At 44.9% G+C, this 23,034-nt stretch overlaps 9 protein-coding genes across 14 annotated transcripts in view; 3 read left to right on the plus strand and 6 right to left on the minus strand.

The window, feature by feature from the left end:
- The window catches only part of LOC126564970 (D-3-phosphoglycerate dehydrogenase), a 483,268-nt gene that overhangs the window by 193,975 nt on the left and 266,259 nt on the right, over positions 1-23,034 (minus strand). The window lies entirely within an intron of this gene.
- The window catches only part of LOC126565253 (aquaporin AQPAn.G), a 149,015-nt gene that overhangs the window by 39,765 nt on the left and 86,216 nt on the right, over positions 1-23,034 (minus strand). The window lies entirely within an intron of this gene.
- LOC126565714 (hypertrehalosaemic prohormone) lies at positions 3,819-4,366 on the plus strand. The gene is made up of 3 exons (XM_050222918.1): positions 3,819-3,981; positions 4,071-4,205; positions 4,321-4,366. Exons 1-3 carry the CDS (start codon positions 3,913-3,915, stop codon positions 4,357-4,359), a joined length of 243 nt encoding a protein of 80 aa, XP_050078875.1. The 5' UTR covers positions 3,819-3,912; the 3' UTR covers positions 4,360-4,366.
- LOC126560415 (venom protease-like) lies at positions 7,928-9,707 on the plus strand. Its single transcript, XM_050216374.1, has 4 exons — positions 7,928-8,012; positions 8,075-8,341; positions 8,436-8,703; positions 9,118-9,707. Exons 1-4 carry the CDS (start codon positions 7,928-7,930, stop codon positions 9,704-9,706), a joined length of 1,209 nt encoding a protein of 402 aa, XP_050072331.1. The 3' UTR covers position 9,707.
- On the minus strand, positions 9,765-12,108 carry LOC126565868 (crossover junction endonuclease MUS81). Its single transcript, XM_050223078.1, has 2 exons — positions 11,080-12,108; positions 9,765-10,151 (listed from the first exon to the last, which is right to left on the minus strand). Exons 1-2 carry the CDS (start codon positions 12,106-12,108, stop codon positions 9,768-9,770), a joined length of 1,413 nt encoding a protein of 470 aa, XP_050079035.1. The 3' UTR covers positions 9,765-9,767.
- Positions 12,630-23,034, plus strand: part of LOC126565418 (proteasome subunit beta type-2) — a 549,154-nt gene continuing 538,749 nt past the window's right edge. For all 6 annotated transcript variants that reach the window (XM_050222598.1, XM_050222597.1, XM_050222596.1 and 3 more), the window contains exons 1-2: positions 12,630-12,722; positions 12,833-13,362. In XM_050222598.1, coding sequence (XP_050078555.1) covers positions 12,632-12,722; positions 12,833-13,359 — 618 coding nt within the window. In that variant the 5' untranslated portion in view covers positions 12,630-12,631 and the 3' untranslated portion in view covers positions 13,360-13,362. The remainder of the gene's footprint in view (positions 12,723-12,832; positions 13,363-23,034) is intronic.
- On the minus strand, positions 14,572-15,915 carry LOC126564775 (minor histocompatibility antigen H13). The gene is made up of 2 exons (XM_050221881.1): positions 14,808-15,915; positions 14,572-14,727 (listed from the first exon to the last, which is right to left on the minus strand). The coding sequence occupies exons 1-2, from the start codon at positions 15,908-15,910 to the stop codon at positions 14,601-14,603; spliced, it is 1,230 nt and encodes a 409-aa protein (XP_050077838.1). The 5' UTR covers positions 15,911-15,915; the 3' UTR covers positions 14,572-14,600.
- Positions 17,302-19,749, minus strand: LOC126564284 (SET and MYND domain-containing protein 4-like). The gene is made up of 4 exons (XM_050221285.1): positions 19,449-19,749; positions 19,002-19,197; positions 18,345-18,932; positions 17,302-18,219 (listed from the first exon to the last, which is right to left on the minus strand). The coding sequence occupies exons 1-4, from the start codon at positions 19,747-19,749 to the stop codon at positions 17,346-17,348; spliced, it is 1,959 nt and encodes a 652-aa protein (XP_050077242.1). The 3' UTR covers positions 17,302-17,345.
- On the minus strand, positions 20,262-22,753 carry LOC126565838 (SET and MYND domain-containing protein 4-like). The gene is made up of 6 exons (XM_050223048.1): positions 22,434-22,753; positions 21,426-22,185; positions 21,212-21,364; positions 20,956-21,129; positions 20,553-20,889; positions 20,262-20,487 (listed from the first exon to the last, which is right to left on the minus strand). The coding sequence occupies exons 1-6, from the start codon at positions 22,738-22,740 to the stop codon at positions 20,272-20,274; spliced, it is 1,947 nt and encodes a 648-aa protein (XP_050079005.1). The 5' UTR covers positions 22,741-22,753; the 3' UTR covers positions 20,262-20,271.

The raw sequence follows: 23,034 nt of genomic DNA on the forward strand, positions 1-23,034 counted from the left end.
TGGATGAGGGGAGGAGGTAGTAGAGTATATGTTGTTTTCTATCCATTTCACTATCAGCTGACCGGCCAATAGGAATGAACCCCAGTGGGGTGGAAAGCAAATGAACACTCCGAATGCAGGAAGATGAACGGAGAGGAGAAATTACGTTCCGAGTCCTTGGTTCGAGTTCACTAACCAGCTCTTGGGTGAACAGAACTATGACTGTAGTGGTGCATAAATTGCAAATGTATTTGTCATCCCCTCTTAAACTTGAACACAACATTTTGAAGGAGATGGGTTCGTTTTTGCGCATGCGCTTGGTTCGATGAGATAATTTTGAATTTCATGTTCGAAAACTGAATTGCTTTGAAAAAACATCGCCAAAAAGGATGTTAATTGCTTCAAAGTAGGGATATTTTGTTGTGAGGTAATTTTGTTGAAAGGCGGGCAATACAACAAAGTAATTTATTAGGAATCGACACATTACCTGGTATCACAAACTCATCCGCACCGTCGGGTAAAATCAAGTAAGGGAAGCCTGAAATTGTGGGCCCAACATATTCGAGGCTGTCGTGTCATAAAGCATGAATTGATCATTTCTATATCTAACTAACTAGTATTTAAGACTTGAAGAAGTAAGTAGGAAAATCAAACGAAAAGAATAAAAAAAATAGTCAATGAATGGAAGGGTGAGAACTATGCCAACACAAGATATTGAATGGTTTATGTACATTTTACAAAAATTTATGAGAAAAAGTCTCTCATTTAAGATTTGCAGTACAGACTAAATATATAAACTTTAGCTCGTGATACTTGCGAATGCATAACACATAAAATAACATAAGTTTAGCAATCAATAGGCCAGGCCATCGATATAGAGAGAGAAAAGCTTTGGAAATATTTAGATTTTTTTCAAATTTCTCAATTTTCAATGCTATTAATTAAACAACAAAAAGACTTAGCTTGCATGCAAAATTTCAAGGCAATAAAATCATCCACCATAGCTTAACATATTAGCTTTACGATTGGGTGTTTTATGAATTTCAGAATTTTAAGGCTTCCCTATATTTTTCCCGATCGTTACAGCTTTACAGAGTTCCTCAAAATGCTCATACACTTTTATACGAGTTTCTATGGGAAAATTTATGGGCTAGTGCGAAAAAAACATCGGGACGAGAACAACAATATATGGAAAAGCGGCAGAAAACCTCGGATACCCTGTAAGACAGAAACGAATGTGATCCATCAAAAATCTTATAGGTGATAAGGATGATAAAATTATCCATACTTTGAACACTACATAAATATAATTTTAGTATAATATACGTATAATTTTATCGCAACTCGAGTGATCAAAAAGTGTGTATGGGGTAGTCCTATGCATCGAAATACTTTAAGTGAAGTTTTCTCTACGTCCATTTACAATGTTCCATCTACTTGCCAAGGCATCGTATTATTTGGTGAAGAAAAAATCCGCACGAAGACTTGTTGCAGCATACGCAACTTCGTCTGCAGACTTATGTCATCTATAAAAAAGGGGAGCTGAATTTGATTGGAAAAGATCCTACGTACAACGGAAAATATTTATAGTATAATAATTTTGATAGTGTCATTGGTAATCATTATTAAAATGTATCATATTTTTCCTGCTCCATTCTGTTCGTAAGGCAAATTTTTATAAAATCCTTACCGATGCACGATCGCCGCGAAAACTGATAAAAATAATCGATCACAGAGAAACCCAAGTTCGGATGTGACCCGCAGAAAGTGAAAGACGGATATGAACTCCTGATTAAGACAGGTTAAGCTGTAATTCATTTGTAAATATACTTACATCTTCTTATTTTCAGCTTAACGACCATACTAGGTTATGGCGGGCAGGTTAGGCGTCTCTGCAGGGGAAGAGTTTAGATGAGATTTTAACCGGAGTTAAAGCCACGGTGCACGATCGACAAAAAGATTTAAGCTCGCTGCCATTTTCTATGAGAGTTTGCGGTTGAAAATCGATCGATCGTTTGAAGATCGTTTTGAAACAATTTAAAAAAATATTTTTAACTCATGAATATCGGCTGAAATTGCATTAATTTTGAATACCATTTTTATTAAACATGTGCTACCGATTATGACAATAATTGGCATCTTTTCGAACCTATTATCAGGGTCTCAATAAACTCTCTCCCACAATTTTTTGTTCTTTAATACTTCATTTAACTGAGGCGATTATTAACGTGGATAACCTGGATCACAGTCGAGTTCCATACATATCTATATTTCGGCTAATATTCAATATAAATCGCTCCCTAACTGCCGTCTAACATAACGTTCACTATAAAAACGTAAACCTCCTTGATATACGGTTTTGTTTTTTAGCCTAACAATTTCACAATTTAGTAAAGACTTCCCGTTGTGTGAAGTTCGATGCGGCTTCTGTTTGACTTCACCAAAGAGATGGGAATCGTCCTTTGATCCCTTCCCCACTTTCTGACCGTAGATTATACGCTCTATCGTCCGACTAGTTGTTTGTTGTGTTTATCTGTTTTTCGTTCTTTATTTTTTATTTTTTGTTTATTATACGTTTGCAACGGTGGCATCTACATGCGCCAGTCACTATTTCGGCCTAAGAAGTGATAAAATTGGTTTAGGAGATCTGAGGTTGGCGGAATGCGTGAGTTGGATGCTACTATAGCTTCACAGGGTTGTAGCGGCTTTCGGACTCGTGCGTTGCCGTTGCCGCTGCCGATGATGGGGCCGCCAGTCACAACATCAGCAAAATGCTGGCAACGAAATGGCGAACACCACAAAGTATCCTCAACAAATGGGGTTTTCTTGGGAGTCAGTTGTCAGTCTCCACGGTACGATGCTCCAAAGAACCACTAACGCCTTGGAAATAGAGAGGGGCAAGAATATCAGAACGCTACCTGGCAGTAACAACATCCACAACCGAGCTCGCGAGGGATAAGGTGCACTTGAATTGAGGGAGAAGGAAATGGCTACCCTCCAAATAGGATGTAAGTTGAATGTGTTGTAAAGCTAGATATAAGATTAGATTTTAAGGAATACGCCCTGACCGAAAAAAATAAAAATAAAAGTCTTCCTGCCCGTTCTTGTTCCTGCACTCGTAGAATTTATCACATGTCTCACTGTACCAGTTTCTTATAACAATTGAACACGACATTGATCTGTTTGTTTGAACACATCTTATTCCTAAATGAATCACAGCAAAAAATCGTATTATTAGGTCCACATGTTGAATTTCGAGTTAGTATTGTAAATAGCATCCAGGCCATTAATATAGATAGAGCTATCTAGGTTTGTGAAAATTAAACAAGTCAAACCGATTACATATTGATCTACAAGATCTAAAGCATCATCTTCGATGTTTCACTCTATGATACATGGCCAGTAGCAACACAACCACGCGAAAGCAATGTGTTCGACGAAAGCATTAATAGAGAGAAAAAGCACTCAAAAGCGTACAACCTCCCAGCTTCACCATATTCACCACGAAACACGACTAAGTACGACGGGACAACCATGCAACTGAGGAAGCTGAAAAGATCTTTAATTACTTCCGTAGGACGTGAGGAGCATTTCCTATTCCTTCCACTGTCATCATCCTAGTCCGAGGCAAGCGAACGTATAAGCATTGCATCGGCTTCGGAAACCGTACAACACACTCGAAAGGATCGCGCTGTATGGTAAGGGTTTTGGTATAAAAAACCACACCAACCGAGCCGGCAGAATGCAGACACGCCTCATCATTCAATCGGAAAACGCTAGATACGCGATACCGAGCAAGTACCACCCAAAACATCCACCACCCCGCGTGTGTAACATCCAGAGTCCAGTCGCAGCGCGGGCAAGCAAACGTTAAAAAGCAAATAACAAAATTCTAATTAATCTACCGCCGAGAGAGATATCTCGCCAAACGATATGGATACCGTGAAACTGTTCAGCGTTCTTCTGATTTGTGCCGCTTTGATGTTCATCTGCGATGCACAGGTAAGGCAACACATCGGGATCTGTTTACCGTGCAACCCGAAACCCGGCTTAAATGCGAGGCGGCTAATGACCATGGCCTGTTTTTTCAGCTGACCTTCACGCCGGCCTGGGGCAAGCGTTCGCAGGGTGCGATGGGAATTAATCCGCTCGGCAGTACCTTCGGACAGCAGGACGCGTGCAAAACACCGGTTGATTCGCTGCTCGTCATCTACCGAATGATTCAGGTATAGTAGTAAGCGCGCGCACAATATTCGTGCGTTTGGTGGAAAATGAATTCATTCGACAGTTTTGCAAACCTTTTTGTTTTGTCTCTTTCAACTGACCGTTCCATCAATACAGGCGGAAGCTCAGAAGATTGTTGATTGCAGCCAGAAGTAGACCCATCTTACCTGGGGAGTTCCTGACTCCTCTTCCAACTCCTTACAATCAACGCTCCCCACATTAGGCAACACCCACTTTACTTTGTTGGCAAAGGCAGGATGCAGATTTTCCTCACGCTGCGGTTCGATCCTTTTGGCAACAAAAACATCACTTGTTCGAAGGACTTCACCAACAGAGTTCCACCTTTCAGGTTAAGAATGTAAATAGCTCGCGTGCTGCTCTCTATCACCGACGGAAGGATTCAATGTGACAAACACAACATCAACAAATAAACAAAATGGCATAAGTTATTACGATTGGTACAGAACTGTTCAACTTCGAGGGGACAACAAAATGAGAAATTGGAAATTGGTTTAATTTTTCGTTAGTTTTGCGTGGTAAGAGAGAACCAATTAATCAATGCAATGGAAAAGGTAAACGAATGGAATCGTTGTAACACTTATCTTTCACTTTTTCCAACTAATCATGTTATTGATTATAATTTTACCTACTTCTACAAATATGTCTTTACCCAGTTTACGATTTTCGAGCGATAAATGGTCATATGATCTACTCTGATTGCATTTGGTACCGGTTTGGTACTTATCGCGATATCGAAACAATATCTACCCTTACCTAGCAGTAGTTCTTTTAGTAAAACAAAGGTGTCAGGAAATTAGTGTCATGTACTGTACGTATAATAAAGAACTCCCACGAATATAACACTTAATGAGGCGATTGCTTTAACAACCGACCACCATCAAGCGTCGACAAACGCTCAACCCTTGTCTGTCTATTGACTGAAAACGATTCAACGTGGTCGATTCGTACTAGTGGTCTCAGATTGAAAACTATGAAAATCATGCTGAGAAATCATAACGATTTTTAAGCGATACGGAAACTCGTCGCTTCCAATGGAGGAGCAACTATTTTCCCATCGTTCTCAGTCAAGCGCTTTCTTTTTCCTCATTGACCACTTCGCGGTACGATTTGGCGGAACAGACAAGGTTTCGCGTGTTAGGCAAGAATAGAAGATCACCTGGATCAGCCAAAAACAATAAGAATAGTAAAATATAACCAAAATTCGCATCAATTCCCATGATGTATAGAAGTAAAACATCAAGTACAGTGTAAAAAGAGCAAACTTAAGAAAAGAAAACCGTGTAAATTTACGCTGGATGGATTCCAGGCGAGCCAACGAGCGTGCCGATATGGGCCACCACACCACGGATGAGTCCCACCACTACAGACCGAACTAAGGAGCAGTACAGCATCTTAACGGTAATCGCTGATTGCCCTTAGCGACGATGTGCTCTAGCTGGTCATGGAAGCTCAACTTACCGTCAAGGAACACTCCTAGATCTCTGACGCAGCTTTTACGGACAAGGGCAGTGTCGTTAATGGTATACGTGTAGATTAAGGGATTACGCTTTCTGGCAAACGTAACCACAACGCACTTGTCGACGCATATCTCCAAGCCATTCGTACAGCACCAGGACTGGAACGCGCTGAGAGCATTCTGGAGATGCAGCTGATCTTCCTGGTTGCGCATCGTTAGGTACCATTTAGCGTCATCCGCTTAAAGCAGTTGGCTGTCAGGAGGAAGCACACGTGTGGCGTCGTTCAAGAATATCACGAAGAGAAGTGGACCTAGGTTGCTCCCTTGTGGTACTCCTGAAGACCCATTGATACTTCGAGAGGTTTTTTCTCCCATCTTTACACGATACGAACGGTCGGTAAGGTAGGACCGCATCCAGTTCAGCATTTGTCCCGGAAGACCAAGAACCTGAAGCTTGGTGAGCAGCAACGAATGCGGAACACTGTCAAAAGCTGTCTTGATATCCGAATAAATCGCATCGATTAGAAGGCCTGAATCGCAGGTACTGATAAACTCAACCAGATTGGTGGAAGTCGAACGCTTGGGGACAAACCCGTGCTGAGCGGTGCTGAGGAAGTTTGAGGCAACAGCAAGAAGTGGCTCGTACATGAGCAGCTCGAAAATTTTTGCGTTGGCGTAAAGTGATGTGATGCCGCGATAGTTAGACGCGTTTAATTTGTCGCCTATCTTGTGTACCAGAAATAGCCACGAGGTTTTCCAACAGGCTGGGTAAACACCCAATCTCAAAAATTCCCGAAAATCGAGGGTTTTAGTCAATTAATGGCCCTGATGACCGAGGATCGGTTTCAATAATCAGCAAACTAGGAACCATGGCATCTAGGGGAACGTTTAGTAATGCATTACTAATCGTCCTGTCGTCTGTGACCTCCGGAAGAAACGTGTCGGCAAAGCGCGCGGCAAAGATATCACAAAAAATCAGAAGGTGAGCTCCCATGACGTCCATTGAAACTAACGCAATCAGGATAAGAGGAAGATTTCCTTTTGGATGAAGTGACAACGACAATAGTCTGTCACGTGTTTTAAACGAGAGTTTGAGTTAGTTATCGTTGGTGCTCCAGAAGATGCTCCAAAAGGTACATCAGTGAACCCAAATATAATGTCCTGCTACGATCGGTTCTCAATACTTTAAAGCAAGCATAAGGCCATTTGTGGTCGGATTAGAAAGATTGTAACGCCTAACGATATAAAATAGGAAAAAAATGTAAAGTTTGCATTTTCAATTGATTTTATTTTAAAAAAGAACGTAAATAGTGAGGCCTATTAACAGTGTAAATTTCGTGCCAATCGCGAGCAATGCAATGCGAGTTTCACACCCGCAGTGTTATTCGAGATCAAATTGCGTCAAACAACAACGGAAAAAAATATTCTTAATGCAAAAGCCGGTTATAATACCTCGTGTTCAAAACGAGCTCTCGAAAGAGTCCAATAAAGTGATAAAAATGTGTCGCTTGCACGTTAACAACAAGAGTTAGTTTAACTTTATTAATTTAATTATAGATCTTATACTGTTTCATATGTTATAAACCAAGTGTTACCATATTTAATATAATGTTAGAAATATATAAACAATCAAACATATATTGTTTATATAGACTGATTATTGTTTTACGCATGGAGACACTTATTGTATACACAGAAAAAACAATGCATACGTACTTTAAAACTACATCACTACTACGCTGTTAATTCATGTCACATAAAATCGTGTGCGCCATAAATTATTTGAAACTTGTTTTTTGCGAAGAACAAAAACATGTAAACCATTAAGAAAACCCAACACACGGTTGAATCCACTTTAAAGAACAAAGACTCCACACGCTTCAAATCAAGACTGCGTCGTCGTCTATAATGTGCATGTTGAGTGCAAAAACCTGTTCTTCCCTCAATCCTCCTCTATCTATACAGACAATAAATAACGAAACTGGCCAAAAACAAATATGCCTCCGTTAGGCCGGAGGGTGTAGAGAGTTCTGAATCCAACCATCTATGACTGTTGGTAAGCTCATAAGCATAAGCGAATTGGAACTGCCGGGTGAATGTGGACTGGGGTTTTCTAACCAATAATTGTTCGCTGCGTGAGAACAGCAATAACACCACACGAACACACACACTACACCACACAGCTTCGATCGGAGGCTCGCGATCGCGATTCGTGCGCATTCGTAGCGTTGAACTGGAGCAGTGAAGATGGGTGCACGCATCGACATCCGGCACCATGCGTCATTGACGTCGCTTTATTCGATTGTGTTGCTACTGTTGGTCGCCGTCACAGGTGTTGTCCGCGCAGATTTGGATGGTAAGCTTCTAACGCGTTGCGACGTAGTGCGAAAAAAGGGAACCTGAGAATTGGCAAAACTTTTCGCTTTACAGTTGGTGATAAATGCGTAGTGCAGCGTACGAACGAACCCGGTATTTGTCGACCTGTTTCCGAATGTGCGCCCGTAATTGATGATATACGCAACCGGCGGGGAAATCCTACCAAGTGTGGCTTCATTGATCGTGTACAGATTGTTTGCTGCCCGCAGGCCGATACCACATCCGCAGCATCGACCACCCCCCAACCCCCAGCAACAAGAAACAGTCATCAACGGATCGCGGAAAGTACGTTGACATGTTCTTGTTTTTGTAGTTAGAATTGTTTCGCAAAAACTCTTTGTTCTTATCTGGCTGCTTTTCGGGGTATTTTCTACCACAGAGTGCGAAGAATACGGACAAGCGGTATTTTCGAAAGAATACATTAACTCGCTAACAGCAGACGAGCCGAAGCTGCAAACGATCGACAAATGTGGCCACACGGCAGTGGAACTGATAGTGGACGGAGAGCTGGCCAAAGCGCGCGAATTTCCGCACATGGCACTGATCGGTTTCGGCGAGACACCTGATATTAGGTATCTGTGCGGAGGATCGCTCGTATCTGAGCGGTTCGTACTAACGGCGGGGCACTGTTTAACATCCACTAACTAGTAAGTATATTCTCTACGTGTGATTTGCTTATGTTTTCAGGTTTTTACGAAGGAGAAGAAAAAACAAAGCTATAAATATTCTCCATTTTTATTGTCCTTGATGATTGCGAGGACGTATCATGCGATTGCTAGTTCTCTAACGTACGATTTTCTTTTTCAAATTTTATCGCTGCTGATTCGTTTAATTGGTTTCATGGCAGTGTTGTGTTCGGGTGACAATAAGAAGGTCAAATTTATTGCATGTTAATTGATCTGACCTTCCAGCAATTTCGGGAGAATTTTGCGAGAGCTTCAAATTGTGATTCGTTTATGAAAATTTGATAACTTTTTTATAGAGATACTTCTAGCTATGTTGTTTCTAACGCTAAACTTAATATTAAACCTTAAAGCTAACGCTAATCGTTTGATTTTCAGTGGACCAGCCACCATCATACGATTGGGCGAGTTATCGTTAAGCTCATCGACGGATGAAGCATTCCCGGAGGATTATGAAGTCGCCGAACGTATTCCACACCCCGAGTACAAGCAAACATCTCATTACAACGATATCGCTCTGATCAAGCTCAACCGTAAGGTGATCTTCACTCCCTACATACGCCCGATCTGCCTGCCGGTGCATGAAATCTTCCCACAAAAGCGTGCCATCGCGACGGGCTGGGGCGCGATCGGATTCGGTCTGGAGCAAAGCAGCGCGCTTCTGAAAGTGACGCTCGACCGGTTCGGGTTCGACGAGTGTAAGGCATTGTTCGAACCGACCCGCAAACTACGCACCGGACTTAACGCCACCACGCAGATGTGCGCCGGATCGCGCAACTCCACCAAAGACACCTGCCAGGGTGATTCCGGTGGACCGCTGCAGGTGTACAACGATGCTAGCGTGTACTGCACCTACACCGTCATCGGTGTTACCTCGTTCGGGCAAAACTGTGGTCTGGCTGGTGTGCCGGCGGTCTACACAACCGTCTACCCGTATCTTGCGTGGTTAGAGAATTTAATTTTTTAGAGGAAAAAAAAAAGTAGTAACTAAAATGTACAGTACCTCTTAGGCTTGGGTACAGCAGCCTCTACGTAGTGTTGTACCTTTCGCTCATCAGCAGCTGGTGGATGACTTTGCTCAACTTCTCTCCAATCATCCGGTTCGTCGGTCCGTACGGTAGGTTTAGCAAGCGCTGGCGCTCGGTCTCGCTCGTGCAACGCTCGTACGCCCGGAACAAACACTGCGGGGTCGGATACTTATCGACGATTGCGTTCACCTTCTCGATCGTTAGCAGCTTTATCTGCAGCAGCTGCTTCATGAAGACGTCCCGGACGGTACTGTCGCGCGTTTTCGAAGATTGTTTGTAGAAATAATCAAACGCAAGCAGTGGAATCGTTTGACTCGAAAAGTGGAAAGCATCGTGACGTACATCCGGCGAGGATCGATTGGTTACGTTCAGATACATTTTATCCTACAAGAAAACGAATTCAATATAAACTGTGTGTTAATATACTACACTAAAAAAAGCAGCATACATATACATTGTGTCAACAAATTGTCCGTACAGTATAAGCTAATTAAAAGAATCTTTTGAAACAAGTTTATAACTTCACAATGCATTATCCTACAGAAAATTGAACAAAGTCCCAAGTGTAGCACGCCCAAACTTGTAGACGGCCTTGTAGACTTGTAGACACTGTACACAAATATCAAAATTAGTGCCATAAACAGTACATAATGTAGTGTTTTAGGCACTAATTATATGCAGTAGAATATTGAAGTGACTTTGCACAGAAGAAGCCGGTAAGAGCGGTTTCGAGTATGCCTAAATCTACATGATCAAACCGGACTAGTTTTGGCAGATTGTCAAATTTAATATCTTCGGGTCTGATCAGACTGGTGAGAGTTTGACGAATCCAAATCTCTACGTCCGATTGTGAAGCATGAGTGGTGATCCTGTTTTGTTTTAGCGGTTCCTCTAGTGCAAATGGCACCGCAAACTTGACGTTCATTGATTCAACAATCGGACGATCAATATAAATATTTCTTTCTTCTTGAATCAACGACCTTATTATAAGAGCAACACCGGCCACCTGAGGGCTTACTAGGCTTGCTAGCGTTTGCAGATCGTAGTTGCAACTAAAAAGTGACATACGGAGTACTTATTTCTTTAATTGGGTATAATGACCTGTGTGTTTGTTCGTTGTACTGATAATAATTTTGGCGTTGATTTTGAGGAAAAAATCAATAAACTATTTTTATCAAAAGATAGCTCAATGCATAGAATATAGCATTTGTTTTGACGGATTGAATATGTTTTTATCAATTATTTTGTATCCATGTCCTTGCTGTACGGCTAATTTTAAGACACAGTGTATTCTCTCGCTAGTAATACGTACCTTAAGGTAATTGTTGAGAAAGTTCGTCATCACTGAAAGGTAGAGTACCGTGTGATGATGGTTTTCCGTGTACTTCACCGTGAACCCCTGGACGTAAGTGTTAAGGGCTGCCTGTGTTAGCGTTGCCTCCGGTACACCGACCTGCCGATTGTTTCCGAAATGCTCTACCAGGTAGATGATGTTCGGCAGTCCGCACTGTTTGAGGCGAAACTTTTGCTCGTGAAACCGGCCATCCTTGATGCTGCTTGCCAAATCATCAATCCGTTTGCGCTCTAGTATGTAGGGCAGCAGAAACTCGCGTCCGGCATCGTCTTTTACGATCCACGCAAAATCGCCAACGCTTAGCCGGCGGACTTCATGTGCGATCGAGTGCTGTGCCAGTTGTTGCAGTGTTCGATCGAGACCACTCTTCGATTTGCCTATCGTTTCGCACGTGTCCACCAGCAGAATCGCTTTCGCGTCCGATATACGAACAAAATCTGCCCCTCGTAAGGACCCACCAGCAGCAGCAGCCGCATCCGCTACGTGATCGAATATAGAATCGTCTGGCATTTCTTCCTCCACTGTCGGTGTCTCTTTTTCCACTTCTTGTACTGTTTCTTCCACACATCTATGGACAGATTCCGTTAGCTCACGGTAGTATGACGCTCGCTCGTCATTCAAGATCGTCTCGATCGAGGCACTGTGATCCGTCGTGACACGACCACCGCTCGCAAGGTATGCCTTCAGCCGTCGATCGAGATTATCACAGATCGTTTTGCCGAAATCCATCAGCACAATACAATCACGCCCCGAAGCCAGCGGAAGCGGATACCGTCGCAAGGAGTTGAGTGCTTTCTGGAGTGCCATTTTACCAAGCGTATTTTTTTCTTCCGCTTTGGCAATCATCTCTTCCAACCACAATTCGAACAGCGGGTTCGGCCGCTTCAGTCGCACATTAATTCTACGTAGATCTGTGTTCTGTGTGATGGAGTGGTCGATGCTTTTACTTTCCTTAACTAACTGAACGCGGTACTTAACCGGTGGCATGGCTTATACGTAATTAAAAACTTAACTTTATTTTAGCCAAACCTAGCACGACGCCCTGCTTACTTGAGGCCGGTGCATTTCTTGGCGGAATCCATGCCATGACAGCTGATATTACACCGTCATCGACCAAGGTCTGTACAATCATTATTCCCCCATAGACAAAATTGCCTTTATAACCACTAATAAGGTTCTTTTCAATATTTGGCGGATTTATATCGTATTTATGAATAGAAATACCTGGGTAGATAGCAATCGAAATAAATGATTAGAAAGGCTGTTAAACCAAATGGCTTCCATATATTTTGATCAGTATGGTAGCCTTCATCATTCTAGCACACCCGAATATGTTGCAATATACACAACTTGATCAGCACCGTTAACCTAACGTCAAACCAACGAATGACAATAAATTTCTTGTTTGTCATTCTCTCACAAAATCATCGGCATCCTTTCCGAAACACCAACTCCTGTGAACTCTATTTCAGTGTGAAAAGATTATTCGCTGTGTTGTTGTAATTATAAAATGGAAGCTTTAATGGGAATTCGCGGTCCAGATTTCGTGATGCTGGCCGCCGATTGCACGCACGCCCATTCCATTATGGTGCTGAAGGATGGTAAGTACCGGGCAAGCTTGTCCACCGCACCTGATCAAAACATATCCGCTCGTCATGCTTCTTAACCTCGGATACGGTCGATTCTTCGCCCTTTTCTTTCGCTATTGTAGATGAGGACAAAATCTTGAAGGTATCGGATAATCTGATGATGGCCACCATGGGCGAAGCGGGCGATCGTGTACAGTTCACCGAGTACATAAGCAAAAACATACTGCTGTACCGAATGCGCAACGGGTACGAGCTCGGTCCGAAAGCAGCGGCTCACTTTACACGCCGGAATTTGGCTGACTATCTGCGGTCCCGTACACCGTACCATGTCAACATTCTCGTCGGCGGATACGACGAAGTGGATGGACCACAGCTGCACTACATCGACTATTTGGCCAACTCGTTGCCGGTAAAGCATGCGGCGCACGGTTACGGTGGGATGTTCGTGAACAGTATCTTCGATCGGTACCATCACGACAAAATCACGCAAAAGGAAGCGTACGAAATTTTCCGCAAAGGTGTTACCGAGATACACAAGCGGTTGATTTTGAACCTGCCCAACTTTAAGGTGGCCGTGATAGATAAGGAAGGCGTGAAATATCTGGACGATATTACGCCCGATTCGCTAAAGCAGGCTTCCGCTGCCTAGGTGATACGTTTGCAAACGTTGATCTTTGCGTTCTATTGTACTGTGTGTGGGGGGAAAGGATTTTGGTCACGTATTCGGAATAAAACCAATCAATATTAAAAAATAACAAAACGCTCTAGTTGCCATTTTTCTCTTACCCTAGACAATAATAACGATTATTGCTAATGATTCTTTCGCCTGAGTAATGCACCAACAAGTAACTTTTTTCACAAAGCGTCCTCCGAGAGATTAAAATACTTTATTTGGAACCGCAAATTGTGAATGCTTCTTCCGGACTGCGCTGCCTTCAATTATGATTTTTTTATTATTTTACACCTCACAGCTGCACCAATGGATGTGGGGCATACCCGCATTCCCGGCCCACCATACTACACACCCAGGGTGTCCAACTGGTGCTGTATCAAAATTTGCCTATGATTTTACCTTCCTAACACGACTTCACTATTCGGATTTGGATGTCACTGTTCATCCATTCCTCCCATGTAAGCGGATTGGTTTGTTTTTGTTTTAATTCGACGGTTAACTTCTCAGTCAAATAATATAGGATTTTCAGTCAAATAGGTTCCTTCCCCCGAGAGCTAGTCGTATGGTCTGTTGTGACGTGGAAAACATTTCGATTTGTTGTAAATGCGCTCGTGATAAGTAACTTAGTAAGTGTTTGTGCTGTTGGCGTTTTATTGTTATTGCACACGAACTAACTCCTGTCTGTCGGACAGTAGTAGAAGTAGTAGTAAAAGTGGATGACACGTAGTTTAATTGAACAGAATACTAGAAACACCCTTTACTAGTAATAATTTACATCCCATAATAGCAAACTGCACAAAAAAAGACAAAAAGAGCAACAAATGTTTATAAGGTCTAGTTACTGGTCGGTCGAACGCTTTTTAGTAGTACGATTATTTCAAATTTTGTATGGGATTTGACAGGATGATAGTTTTGGTAGCACGACCAAAAACGGTCAAGTCCCATACAAAATTTGAAATAATTCTGCGACTGAGCAGTAACTCCAGCCTAATCAAGGTCTTAACGTCAGGATTCTTCTCATACCGATCAAATCAGGTTTGACAAACTTTGAACTCTCACTTGCACTATAACAGAGGGGGGAGGGATACTCATAGCATCTAAACAAGGTCACACGATCAATTCTTGACCGAGCAGATTTGGGAGCGCGAGATAGCAAGGGAAGAGAGAGGGAATGAGAGAAACGAGGCAGGAACGGTTGCCGGGAGTTGAGATCGGTTTTACTTGGCCTTTTTCGCTTCCTTCTTTGCTTTCGTTTCCTTTTTCGCTGGTGGGGTAGATTTTTCCGCGCTCGTGTTATTTTCCTTTTTTGATGCCTTCGGCTTCTCTTCCGGGTGGTCTTCGTATCTGTAGAAGGCAATAAAACATAAAAAAAGGAATTATTCTAGTTGTATCTAGCGAACCGGGAGTTGCTGTCTACTACTTACGCTAACAGTTTCTTCAGATCACCCTTGAGCACCGCAAGTAGCAGCGGTGTACCTAAGCAGGCCGGCACCAGATACAACAGTGCGGGCTGTGCGTGTTTAAACACGTGCATGACGAATATCGTTGCCAGGAGACCGACGAAGTACGCGATAAAGGTGGCGTAGAAGTAGGTCTTGCTTTTTCGCTTCAAGCTATTGTCGAAGCGCAGCAGCAGCGCAATGAAAATGCCCGGTATAACGATATCCCCCAGCCCGAGCACAGCAAAGTTCGATGCGGACAGCCCATTCGTCATAAGGTCTTGCGGGAACACGATTTTGATAGGTGCTTCGAACGATTTTGCCACCGTCACCATCACGTTCGTGCCAAACACCCAGAAGATGTCGTACACAAACAAACCGCAAAGCAGTATGCAGCCGGTCGCAATGTTGTTCAGATGCAGCAGCTCTACCCCATTTACCGCGAACGACAGACCGAGCAGATTGTTAGCGATCCAGTGCTTCTGCACCAGGTACCACACGCTAATTATTAGGGCCACGATAAAGCACACCACATCGTGCGTCGTGAACCGGTAATCGATAAGGTACTTCTTTTCCTTGCCCTTCTTCTCACCGCCTTCCTGTGGCCCTTGCACGAACGACAGATGATACGGGATCTTCGGTATGGAGGCCGGTATCAGCGAGCTAATGACCGGGCTTAGCAGGTGCGACAGTGCCATCACACCGAGGAAGAAAAAGTATCCGGTGAGCAGATAGTTGATGTTTTCCTTCGAGAAGATCTTGAAGAACATGTACAGACCGAATAGGGCGCACGATGCCATGATGGGGAACATCATAGCGTCCTTGGACGACATCGTGTCTGGCTTTTCGCCCGTTTTCGCAAACGCCGTCGACTGTTCCTTGTGGTGCTTGACGGAGCGCAGCGAGCCGAAAAAGATTGGCAGCAGGGCCATCACGACCAGTGTACCATACGCTAGTGCCATGCCTTCCGGTGTTGATGGTGTTTTCCCGGTTGCGTTCGTGGGGGCCGCTTCCTCGCCAGCCCCATCAACGGTGGCGGTCAGGTTTTCCTGAATCTGGGCAATCACTTCCTCCACAACCTCGGCCATGGTGTTTTCCTTTCTGCTACTGTGGGCTATTCCGAGAGACCCCTGACCCTTGTGCGACAAAATGCTACACTCTTCTAATCACGGGCACACGTAGCGTGACACGTACACGTCGTTTCTGCACTATATTTGCCTATGTCGACGAGCCACAAATTCAAACACTCACATGCGCCCGCAGATAAACAAACAAACTGTGTACGAAGAGATTGGTTTGTGGTACAGATGAGAGAGGGAAAAATACACACGGATACATTTACTACGCGCCTTTCTACCAAGGACACCACGCACCAAAAAAAAGTGCCCCCGTGTGCCGCGCGTTCGTTTCGTTTTTGTGCAGAAAAGCCACCTCACTTATTCCGATCCTTCTATACTCGTACGCAAATCGGGTTGTTTTCTCCCGCTGGCATAAACTGAATGCGTGTCAACAAGCAGTCAACGGGCCAAAGTACATAGAGAATGCGGCTCGATGAGATGGGCACTGACAGAAGGTAACGTTTGTAATTTATTTTATTTTCATGAATATCTGTATCGAATGCCGTTTAATAGAGGCGAATGTAGTCTCTAAGAATCAAAGCCTCTATAAATAAACGGAAAAAATGCCTTTTAATGGTGCTTATTTTAAAATTAACTTTTAGGGCACAAAACTGTTGGTGTTTCGTAGTTACTATTCAGTTATGTTTTCTCAAAATGTAGAGTTCTCAGTGTGCTAATTATAAATATATAGTTACCTTGCCTATCACCCAGTGTTGTATTCAAAACATACTATTTGCCTACTTTCTGGCGTTTTTCTTGGCGTGGTAACGGTTACTCACAGCGTTACAATTAGTTGAGATGTTCTTGAGCGATTTTAAAAGATAGGAAATGAAAATTGTTTACAAAGACGATTTGCTATTCAACCCTCAGACTGGTATTTTCAAGTCTTTGGTTTTGGCTTCGAGTTGAACAATGGACCACACTTAGAAACGTCTCGTAATTTATTAGGGAAAAAAATACTTGTCCGTTACTTGTCCGACCCAAGTGTTTGTTAACGTCTTTACTCTAAGAATTGTATTGAAACGAAGGTCCACCGGTAGGAACTAGTTCTGGTGAATCCAGGAAAAAGCCTAACGTTCAGTGCAAATCATTTACTTGCTTGAACGGAATTTTGGCCAAGAATTCAAGGAACGATCAACGATGATCGCTTCACCAAGGGTGGATCCCATATCCGGTTTGTTCCCGGCAACGACGAGGGTTTTGATTCGTTCTTTTTCATGAATATAGTAATTGAGCCCTTTTTTTCAAATAAAAGTTGTTCATAAATGTTCATTACCATCATATAAGTAATAACGTTTGAAAACTATACCGTTAAACACAAGCATCGCCCTGATGCATCTTAAAAGCTGCTGTACTCAATGCGTACAGCAAATTGTCTTCCCCAGCGCCGAGCGCCAGTTTGTCTTCACTTTTTTGCTACCGCCTTGGTGAAACGGTTACCAAACTCCAGCATACACGCGCGCAGCCCCTGCTGACACAGATGATAGTCCCGGTACGGCGGTACCAGCACCTCACTCATCGTTTCCATCATTTCGACGTACTTCCGCAGCGCCGCTTCATACTCACCGGACGAATGTAACCGTGTGGCCGATTTGAAAAGCATATCCGTGTCCTGGAGCGATTTCAATCCCTTCATGATATTCGTATGCTCGCCACACTCGGTACACTTCACCATGAAATCGTTTACCGCGGCCGGTATTTTCAGCACGTTCGAGCATATCTTACCACCGTCGCATCGGAACCGTATAATGCTCGGATCCATCTCGGTAAACAGTGGCCAATTCTCCACACACGGCACACACTGACACGTGAAACGGTACTGGTTGAGCAGTGTGTCGCGCCGCTCATCGCGACGTACCTGCGTAAACAGGGGTCCATAGTTTTCGGCCACCATCGCGCCAGCTGCGATGTTTTTGACCGTCCGCACACACACCTGGTTGCCCCGATAGTAGCGTGTAACGCCCGGGTCGCACGAATGGTTGAAAAGGGCCAGCGTGGGATAGAGACCGCCACCGATGAACGTGGAATTGCCGATGTCGTCCGGTGTTTCGCGTATCATCTCCGACACCTCGTGTGCGTTGAACTGCAACAGTTGCAGATTGTGCACCAGCAGACCACCGATGAAGTGTTGCTCCTGCGGACAGCTTCCATACCCGCCCAGGGTAAGGCATACGTTCAGCAGGGTCGCCATAAGCGTGCGCTGAAAGAAATCTTCCGGCGTCCGCGATGACTCATGGGTGACTAGCTTGTACACCTTGCGATAGTCATCGATCGGCAGCCTACGAAGGGAATTGTTTCATTATACAGAAAGTGCATGGGAAATGCGACGTTTGGAGGTAGGATTCGACGATAAATTTACCACCCCCCTGCCACCACGGAAAGTTTAAGGGTTTTCCATACTTACTTATCGATTTGCTCATTCGTCAGTGCGGTTAGTTCCGGCTTCAGCTTCACGAAATATTCCTCCGACTTTTGCGTGATCATGCGCAGCGCCATGTGGCACGTAATGGAAGCACCCGAGCCCCACAGTATCGGGAGGAAACCGCACTCGTACCGGTGGTAGGTACCGTTCGCCTTGGCCTCACACTCGTCGGAACAGAACACTACGTCGGCGCACAGCGGACATGCGATCGGTACCGAGACACGCTTGAGGCAGTGCGTACAGTGATCCAAACTGTAGTCCTCCAGCAAAGCGGACACGTGCGGCCGTTCCAGCAGTAGTATCGTGTTCGGTTTCAGATCGGCGCTGGTACGCGCGAACCGACCCTCGTCCGGCGTCTCATCGAACCACAGTGCTTGTTCGACGAAATGTTCCGGCACTTTTACCGACTGGCTAGCCAGCTGGGCAGCTTTGGTGGAAGCCTTCTTCCTGTTCTTCGCTTCTGTTTCGACGCTTTTTGGCAGCACGTTGATCATGATCTGTGCGTCGCATTCTAGCTTTTGCCTACGCTCCAGGGGCAGATTTGAATCGTCCAGTGCTGTGACCGTTGCTCTGAGGATGAAACGAAGGATAGCTTGTGAATACTTTGTGTCGAATTTAATTTGTCTGTTTGAAACGTACTTGAAGCATTCCAATGCAGCCTCGTAATCCTTCTTTGCGAGATAGCAGCGTGCCTTCCGTTCCGTTAGCTTGTACATCATCTGGCTGGGATACTGATTGTCCAGGGCACGCTGAATATCTCTCAGCGCGAGATCATACTTTTCCAAATGGTACAAGGCGGCACTCCTGTTTGCCAGTATGATGGATTTTTCTTGAACTGAAAACCGATCAGGATGGAAAAAAGGGTTTCCGATATTACTACAACCCTAAACATTTATCAGAATTCATCGTTCGTGCACCTTTCCGCAATGGTATTAATCCGTTCTAATGCTTGAAAACTGCAATTGGGTCACCAGAGAGTGCAGTACAGACACAATAGAAAAAACCACTCACACACATTGCTTCCAAATATAGCTCCGCCGGCAGGTTTATGAGGTTAGGTGCACTCCCGAACATTACCACACTTACCATTTTCTTTCGGTGTGGACAGATAGCACTTGTTGTAGAACACGAGTGCCTCATTCCAGCGTTCCGCCTGAAACGCCTTATTGCCGAGCGTTTTCAGTGCCACTGCCTGTTCCATACCCTTCCCATTGTACTCTCGCTTCAGCTGCAGCTCGTCCACGATCGAACGTAACCCGCTGACAAACCGGAACCGTTCCTCGTTGCTGGTCAGCTGGGCAAACTCGTTGAATTTGTTCGGATCGAGCGATTTCCGTACCGCATCGCAATACCTAGGAAACGTGCCATCTTTGTGATAAATTTCCATTCTTTACCGGTGAATTGCCGACGATTGGAACTCCGTTCTGTCACAATAAAAACGTCACCCGCTCTGAAAGTGAAACCCGAGAAAACTGCTGTTACCTTGCCGTTGAAGCACGGAAATCGTGCTCACTTTCGGGGTTTTCTCATATATTTTTAGAACGGCCGATCGTGCGCGCCACACAAACTTCTATATATTGCGACGAGAATCGCTACGCTTTCGGATGGATTGTGTATTTGTTTACAAAACTTCAAACCCCGCATAATCCATGCGCACGCGTAAGGCCAACGAGCTGGCCAGTTTTATTTACGCAACAGCTTAAAAAACCCGTACAGGCGGAAGTTTACGGATCAATACGGAACGTTTCGGTGTAGTGGCGCGCTAATTTGAAGGTACAGGTACGTTACCCATGACAACGCGTCTTTTGCGCACGTTGTAAACAACTATCCGTCCACGTGTTCGAATGAAAGTGAGCTTTTTGGTATTTTTTTTTGGTTTCCGTAGGCAAAGTAGTGGCAGAATGATCCGTTACTTCTCGCTGCCGGGGCATGATACGTAACAGCTTCCAAGATCGAGACAGCAGCGGCGCATGCCCTGCTGGCACATGTGATAATCGCGATACGGCGGTACAAGCACTTCATCCAAGATCATCATGATCGCCGCATACTTGGCCAGTGCGTGCTCGAACAGTCCCACCTGATAGAGATGGCTTGCCTCGTTGAACCGGCTGATCATGCTCGCTTCCTGGGGGAAGAACACTAGTGCAATAATTCTTCTTCCCAAGGTCTCACCGACTTTTCCTCACTCACCCGCAGCATTCGGATCCGTTCGCCAACGTCCACTATATGGCCACAGGCGCTACATCGCACTCCTTGGCAGTCCGAGTGAAGATCGTACGGTACTGCCTCCCGGCATCCGGCACCCGTACACCGGAACCGTATTACCGAGTGGACCATGTTCGCACACGTTGGCCAATCTGCCGCACAAGCCTGACAGTTACAGTCGAACATGTAATTGGTCGCCAACTGCTGGCGACGCTCCGGGCGGGACATTCGCGTGTAAAGTGGTCCATAGTTTTCCGCAATGATCGCACCGGGAGCGATATTCTTAATCGTCCGAACGTGCACGGTCGTGCCGGTGAAGTACCTGTGAATGAAAATGGTCAATCCACAATTTTACACCACGCAATAGAATGCCGGGAAGCACCATTACCGCACTATGCCGGGATCGCAGGAGTGATTGAACAGTGCCAACATCGGATAGAGAGCAGCACCCACCGCAACAGATATGCCGGTTTCGTTCGAATGTTTGCGCTGTACCTCGGACACGTCGTGTGCATTGTAGTTGATGATCTGCAGATTGTGCAGCAAAAGATAGCCAAGAAAACTGCGATAGATAGAGAGAGAGAGAGAGAGTGAGAGCGTTATGGTAGGAAAAATATTTCACTTCTGATGTACGCGGTACACACTTATCTTCCTGTGGTTCTGGGTTGTAGTTCGACATCCTCAGTACCGAGTTTAGCATGGTAGCCATCAGCGTCCAAACGAGATAATCCTCTGCGCTACGCTTGTCGGAGTGCGTAACCAGGTTGAATACCTTCCGATAGTCATCGTCTGGAAGTCTGCAATAGAATACTTAGGGCTCTAGCAGCTAACACTTGCCCTCAGTCCCCTTTCACATACCTATCCGTAACACTAGCCGTCAATCCGGGGAAATCCTGCCGTATCTCGTTGAAGTAAGCGTAAGGCTTCTGCGTTACAACTCTTAGTGCCAGCAAGCTAACGATAGTGGCACCGGACTTCCATAGCGTACCCAAATACCCGCACTCGTATCGATGATAGCTACCGCACCCATTTCGCTCACATCGTCCCGAGCAAAACACAACATCGGTACAGCTCCGGCAACAGTACAGCACTTCGATCCGCTCGAAACAATCGCTACAGTGCGTGCCGCTGTACTCTTGTAGCAGGGTCGCGGCGTGTGGTTTTTCTTTCAAAATTATCTGGTTTGGTCGCAGCATTGTCTTGGCCTTGGCAAAGCGACCCTCCGCCTCAGTGCTATCGTACAGTACGCTCCCGTCCAGGTGAGGTTGAAACGGGCGTGTGCCTTTGGGCGGTTCTAGATATTTCTGTACATTTTTATACTGGTAGTACACGGTGTCGGTGAGCTTTTGCAGCTCCTCAATCCTTTCGTCCCGTTCCTTTGCAGGTAAAGTGGAACGATGCGCTAGATAGTGGACCGCTTGGTCGAAACATTCAACGGCCGCTTTGAAATCCTTCTTGCTTTGGAAAATACGCGCCTTGCGCTCCCAGATTGTTGCCAGCTGTTCGGCCGGATATCCGTAGGCAATGGCCCGATCGGCATCCTCGAGCGATTGGTCGAGCTTGCCAAGCTGCAGCAGAACGCGGGATCGATTGTCCAGCAGATGGGCTTTCTCGAGAGCTGGGGGGGGGGGGGGAGGATGGGGGAGTTGGAGATTAATTATTCGTGAACCACTATGTTTCCGAAATCATAGCTCGTGCCGCTTCCAATACGACACCAAGAAGCTGTTGAGTTTGCCTATGATTTGAACCGTTTGTACAATTCGCAACGCTATAAAAACGCTTTTATAGATGTCGTAAATACATAAAACGTTAACGACTCTCACAAACAAACTCTATTCCCTGTGGCGTGGCTCCCCACCTACTTACCACTTTCTTCCGGCAGAAGCAAATAGCTCTGATTGTAACATTTCAGTGCTCCACTCCAATCCTCGTCCCGTTGTAATCGATCACCGTTCACCTTGTGCTGCAGGGCTTGATCCAAGAATTTACCCTTATCTAACGACTGCTCGAGTGGCAGCTCATTCACTACGCGCCATTTCAGCTCGTTCACGAACGCGAACCGTTCCTCGTCCGACGCTAGGCAAGCAAACTGTTCGAACTCTTTCGGCGTAACTGTACGGCGGAACTTTTTGGCGTACCTGTGAAAATATCCTTCCTCCGTACTGACCTCCATCTGTGCACTGGAAAGCTAGAAACTAAACCGAAAAAAAAACTCCGTGGCACCCGTTTAAGCTGATAATCAGCAGTCGAATGAAATGTTCACCCATCGGCTCCTGAAGCGTTCCGCAAAGTTCTTTGTTTTAATAATAGTAACAAGCGTAACTGCCCGCGTAACGGTTTCCCATTCCTTGCGCAACGCTTGATAAAACGCATCAGAGTGCGCAAGATAAGTCAGCTGCGCATGATCAGACGCAATGTTTGTGTTCACCGTAAATGCAGCGGGTGGATAGTGGACGCGATCCGTATG

The sequence above is a fragment of the Anopheles maculipalpis genome, chromosome 3RL (assembly GCF_943734695.1).
Source record: "Anopheles maculipalpis chromosome 3RL, idAnoMacuDA_375_x, whole genome shotgun sequence".
NCBI classification, from domain to species: domain Eukaryota; kingdom Metazoa; phylum Arthropoda; class Insecta; order Diptera; family Culicidae; genus Anopheles; species Anopheles maculipalpis.

Bases quoted from the DNA above. Each gene is read 5' to 3' on its own strand.
- LOC126565868 (XM_050223078.1), bottom strand. From the start codon at position 12,108: ATGCCACCGGTTAAGTACCGCGTTCAGTTAGTTAAGGAAAGTAAAAGC. The intron at 10,152-11,079 runs GTACGTATTACT...GTTTTCTTGTAG, and splicing joins TTCTCAACAATTACCTTAAG to GATAAAATGTATCTGAACGT.
- LOC126564775 (XM_050221881.1), bottom strand. From the start codon at position 15,910: ATGGCCGAGGTTGTGGAGGAAGTGATTGCCCAGATTCAGGAAAACCTG. The intron at 14,728-14,807 runs GTAAGTAGTAGA...TGCCTTCTACAG, and splicing joins GATCTGAAGAAACTGTTAGC to ATACGAAGACCACCCGGAAG.
- LOC126565714 (XM_050222918.1), top strand. From the start codon at position 3,913: ATGGATACCGTGAAACTGTTCAGCGTTCTTCTGATTTGTGCCGCTTTG. The intron at 3,982-4,070 runs GTAAGGCAACAC...CTGTTTTTTCAG, and splicing joins TGTTCATCTGCGATGCACAG to CTGACCTTCACGCCGGCCTG. The intron at 4,206-4,320 runs GTATAGTAGTAA...CCATCAATACAG, and splicing joins TCATCTACCGAATGATTCAG to GCGGAAGCTCAGAAGATTGT.
- LOC126560415 (XM_050216374.1), top strand. From the start codon at position 7,928: ATGGGTGCACGCATCGACATCCGGCACCATGCGTCATTGACGTCGCTT. The intron at 8,013-8,074 runs GTGTTGTCCGCG...GTGCGAAAAAAG, and splicing joins ACTGTTGGTCGCCGTCACAG to GGAACCTGAGAATTGGCAAA. The intron at 8,342-8,435 runs GTACGTTGACAT...TTTCTACCACAG, and splicing joins TCATCAACGGATCGCGGAAA to AGTGCGAAGAATACGGACAA.
- LOC126565838 (XM_050223048.1), bottom strand. From the start codon at position 22,740: ATGGAGGTCAGTACGGAGGAAGGATATTTTCACAGGTACGCCAAAAAG. The intron at 21,130-21,211 runs GTGTGTACCGCG...TATCTATCGCAG, and splicing joins CCAGAACCACAGGAAGATAA to TTTTCTTGGCTATCTTTTGC. The intron at 20,488-20,552 runs GTGAGTGAGGAA...TTCTTCCCCCAG, and splicing joins AACGGATCCGAATGCTGCGG to GAAGCGAGCATGATCAGCCG.
- LOC126564284 (XM_050221285.1), bottom strand. From the start codon at position 19,749: ATGGAAATTTATCACAAAGATGGCACGTTTCCTAGGTATTGCGATGCG. The intron at 18,933-19,001 runs GTACGTTTCAAA...TTTCATCCTCAG, and splicing joins GCTGCATTGGAATGCTTCAA to AGCAACGGTCACAGCACTGG. The intron at 18,220-18,344 runs GTAAGTATGGAA...TTCCCTTCGTAG, and splicing joins ACGAATGAGCAAATCGATAA to GCTGCCGATCGATGACTATC.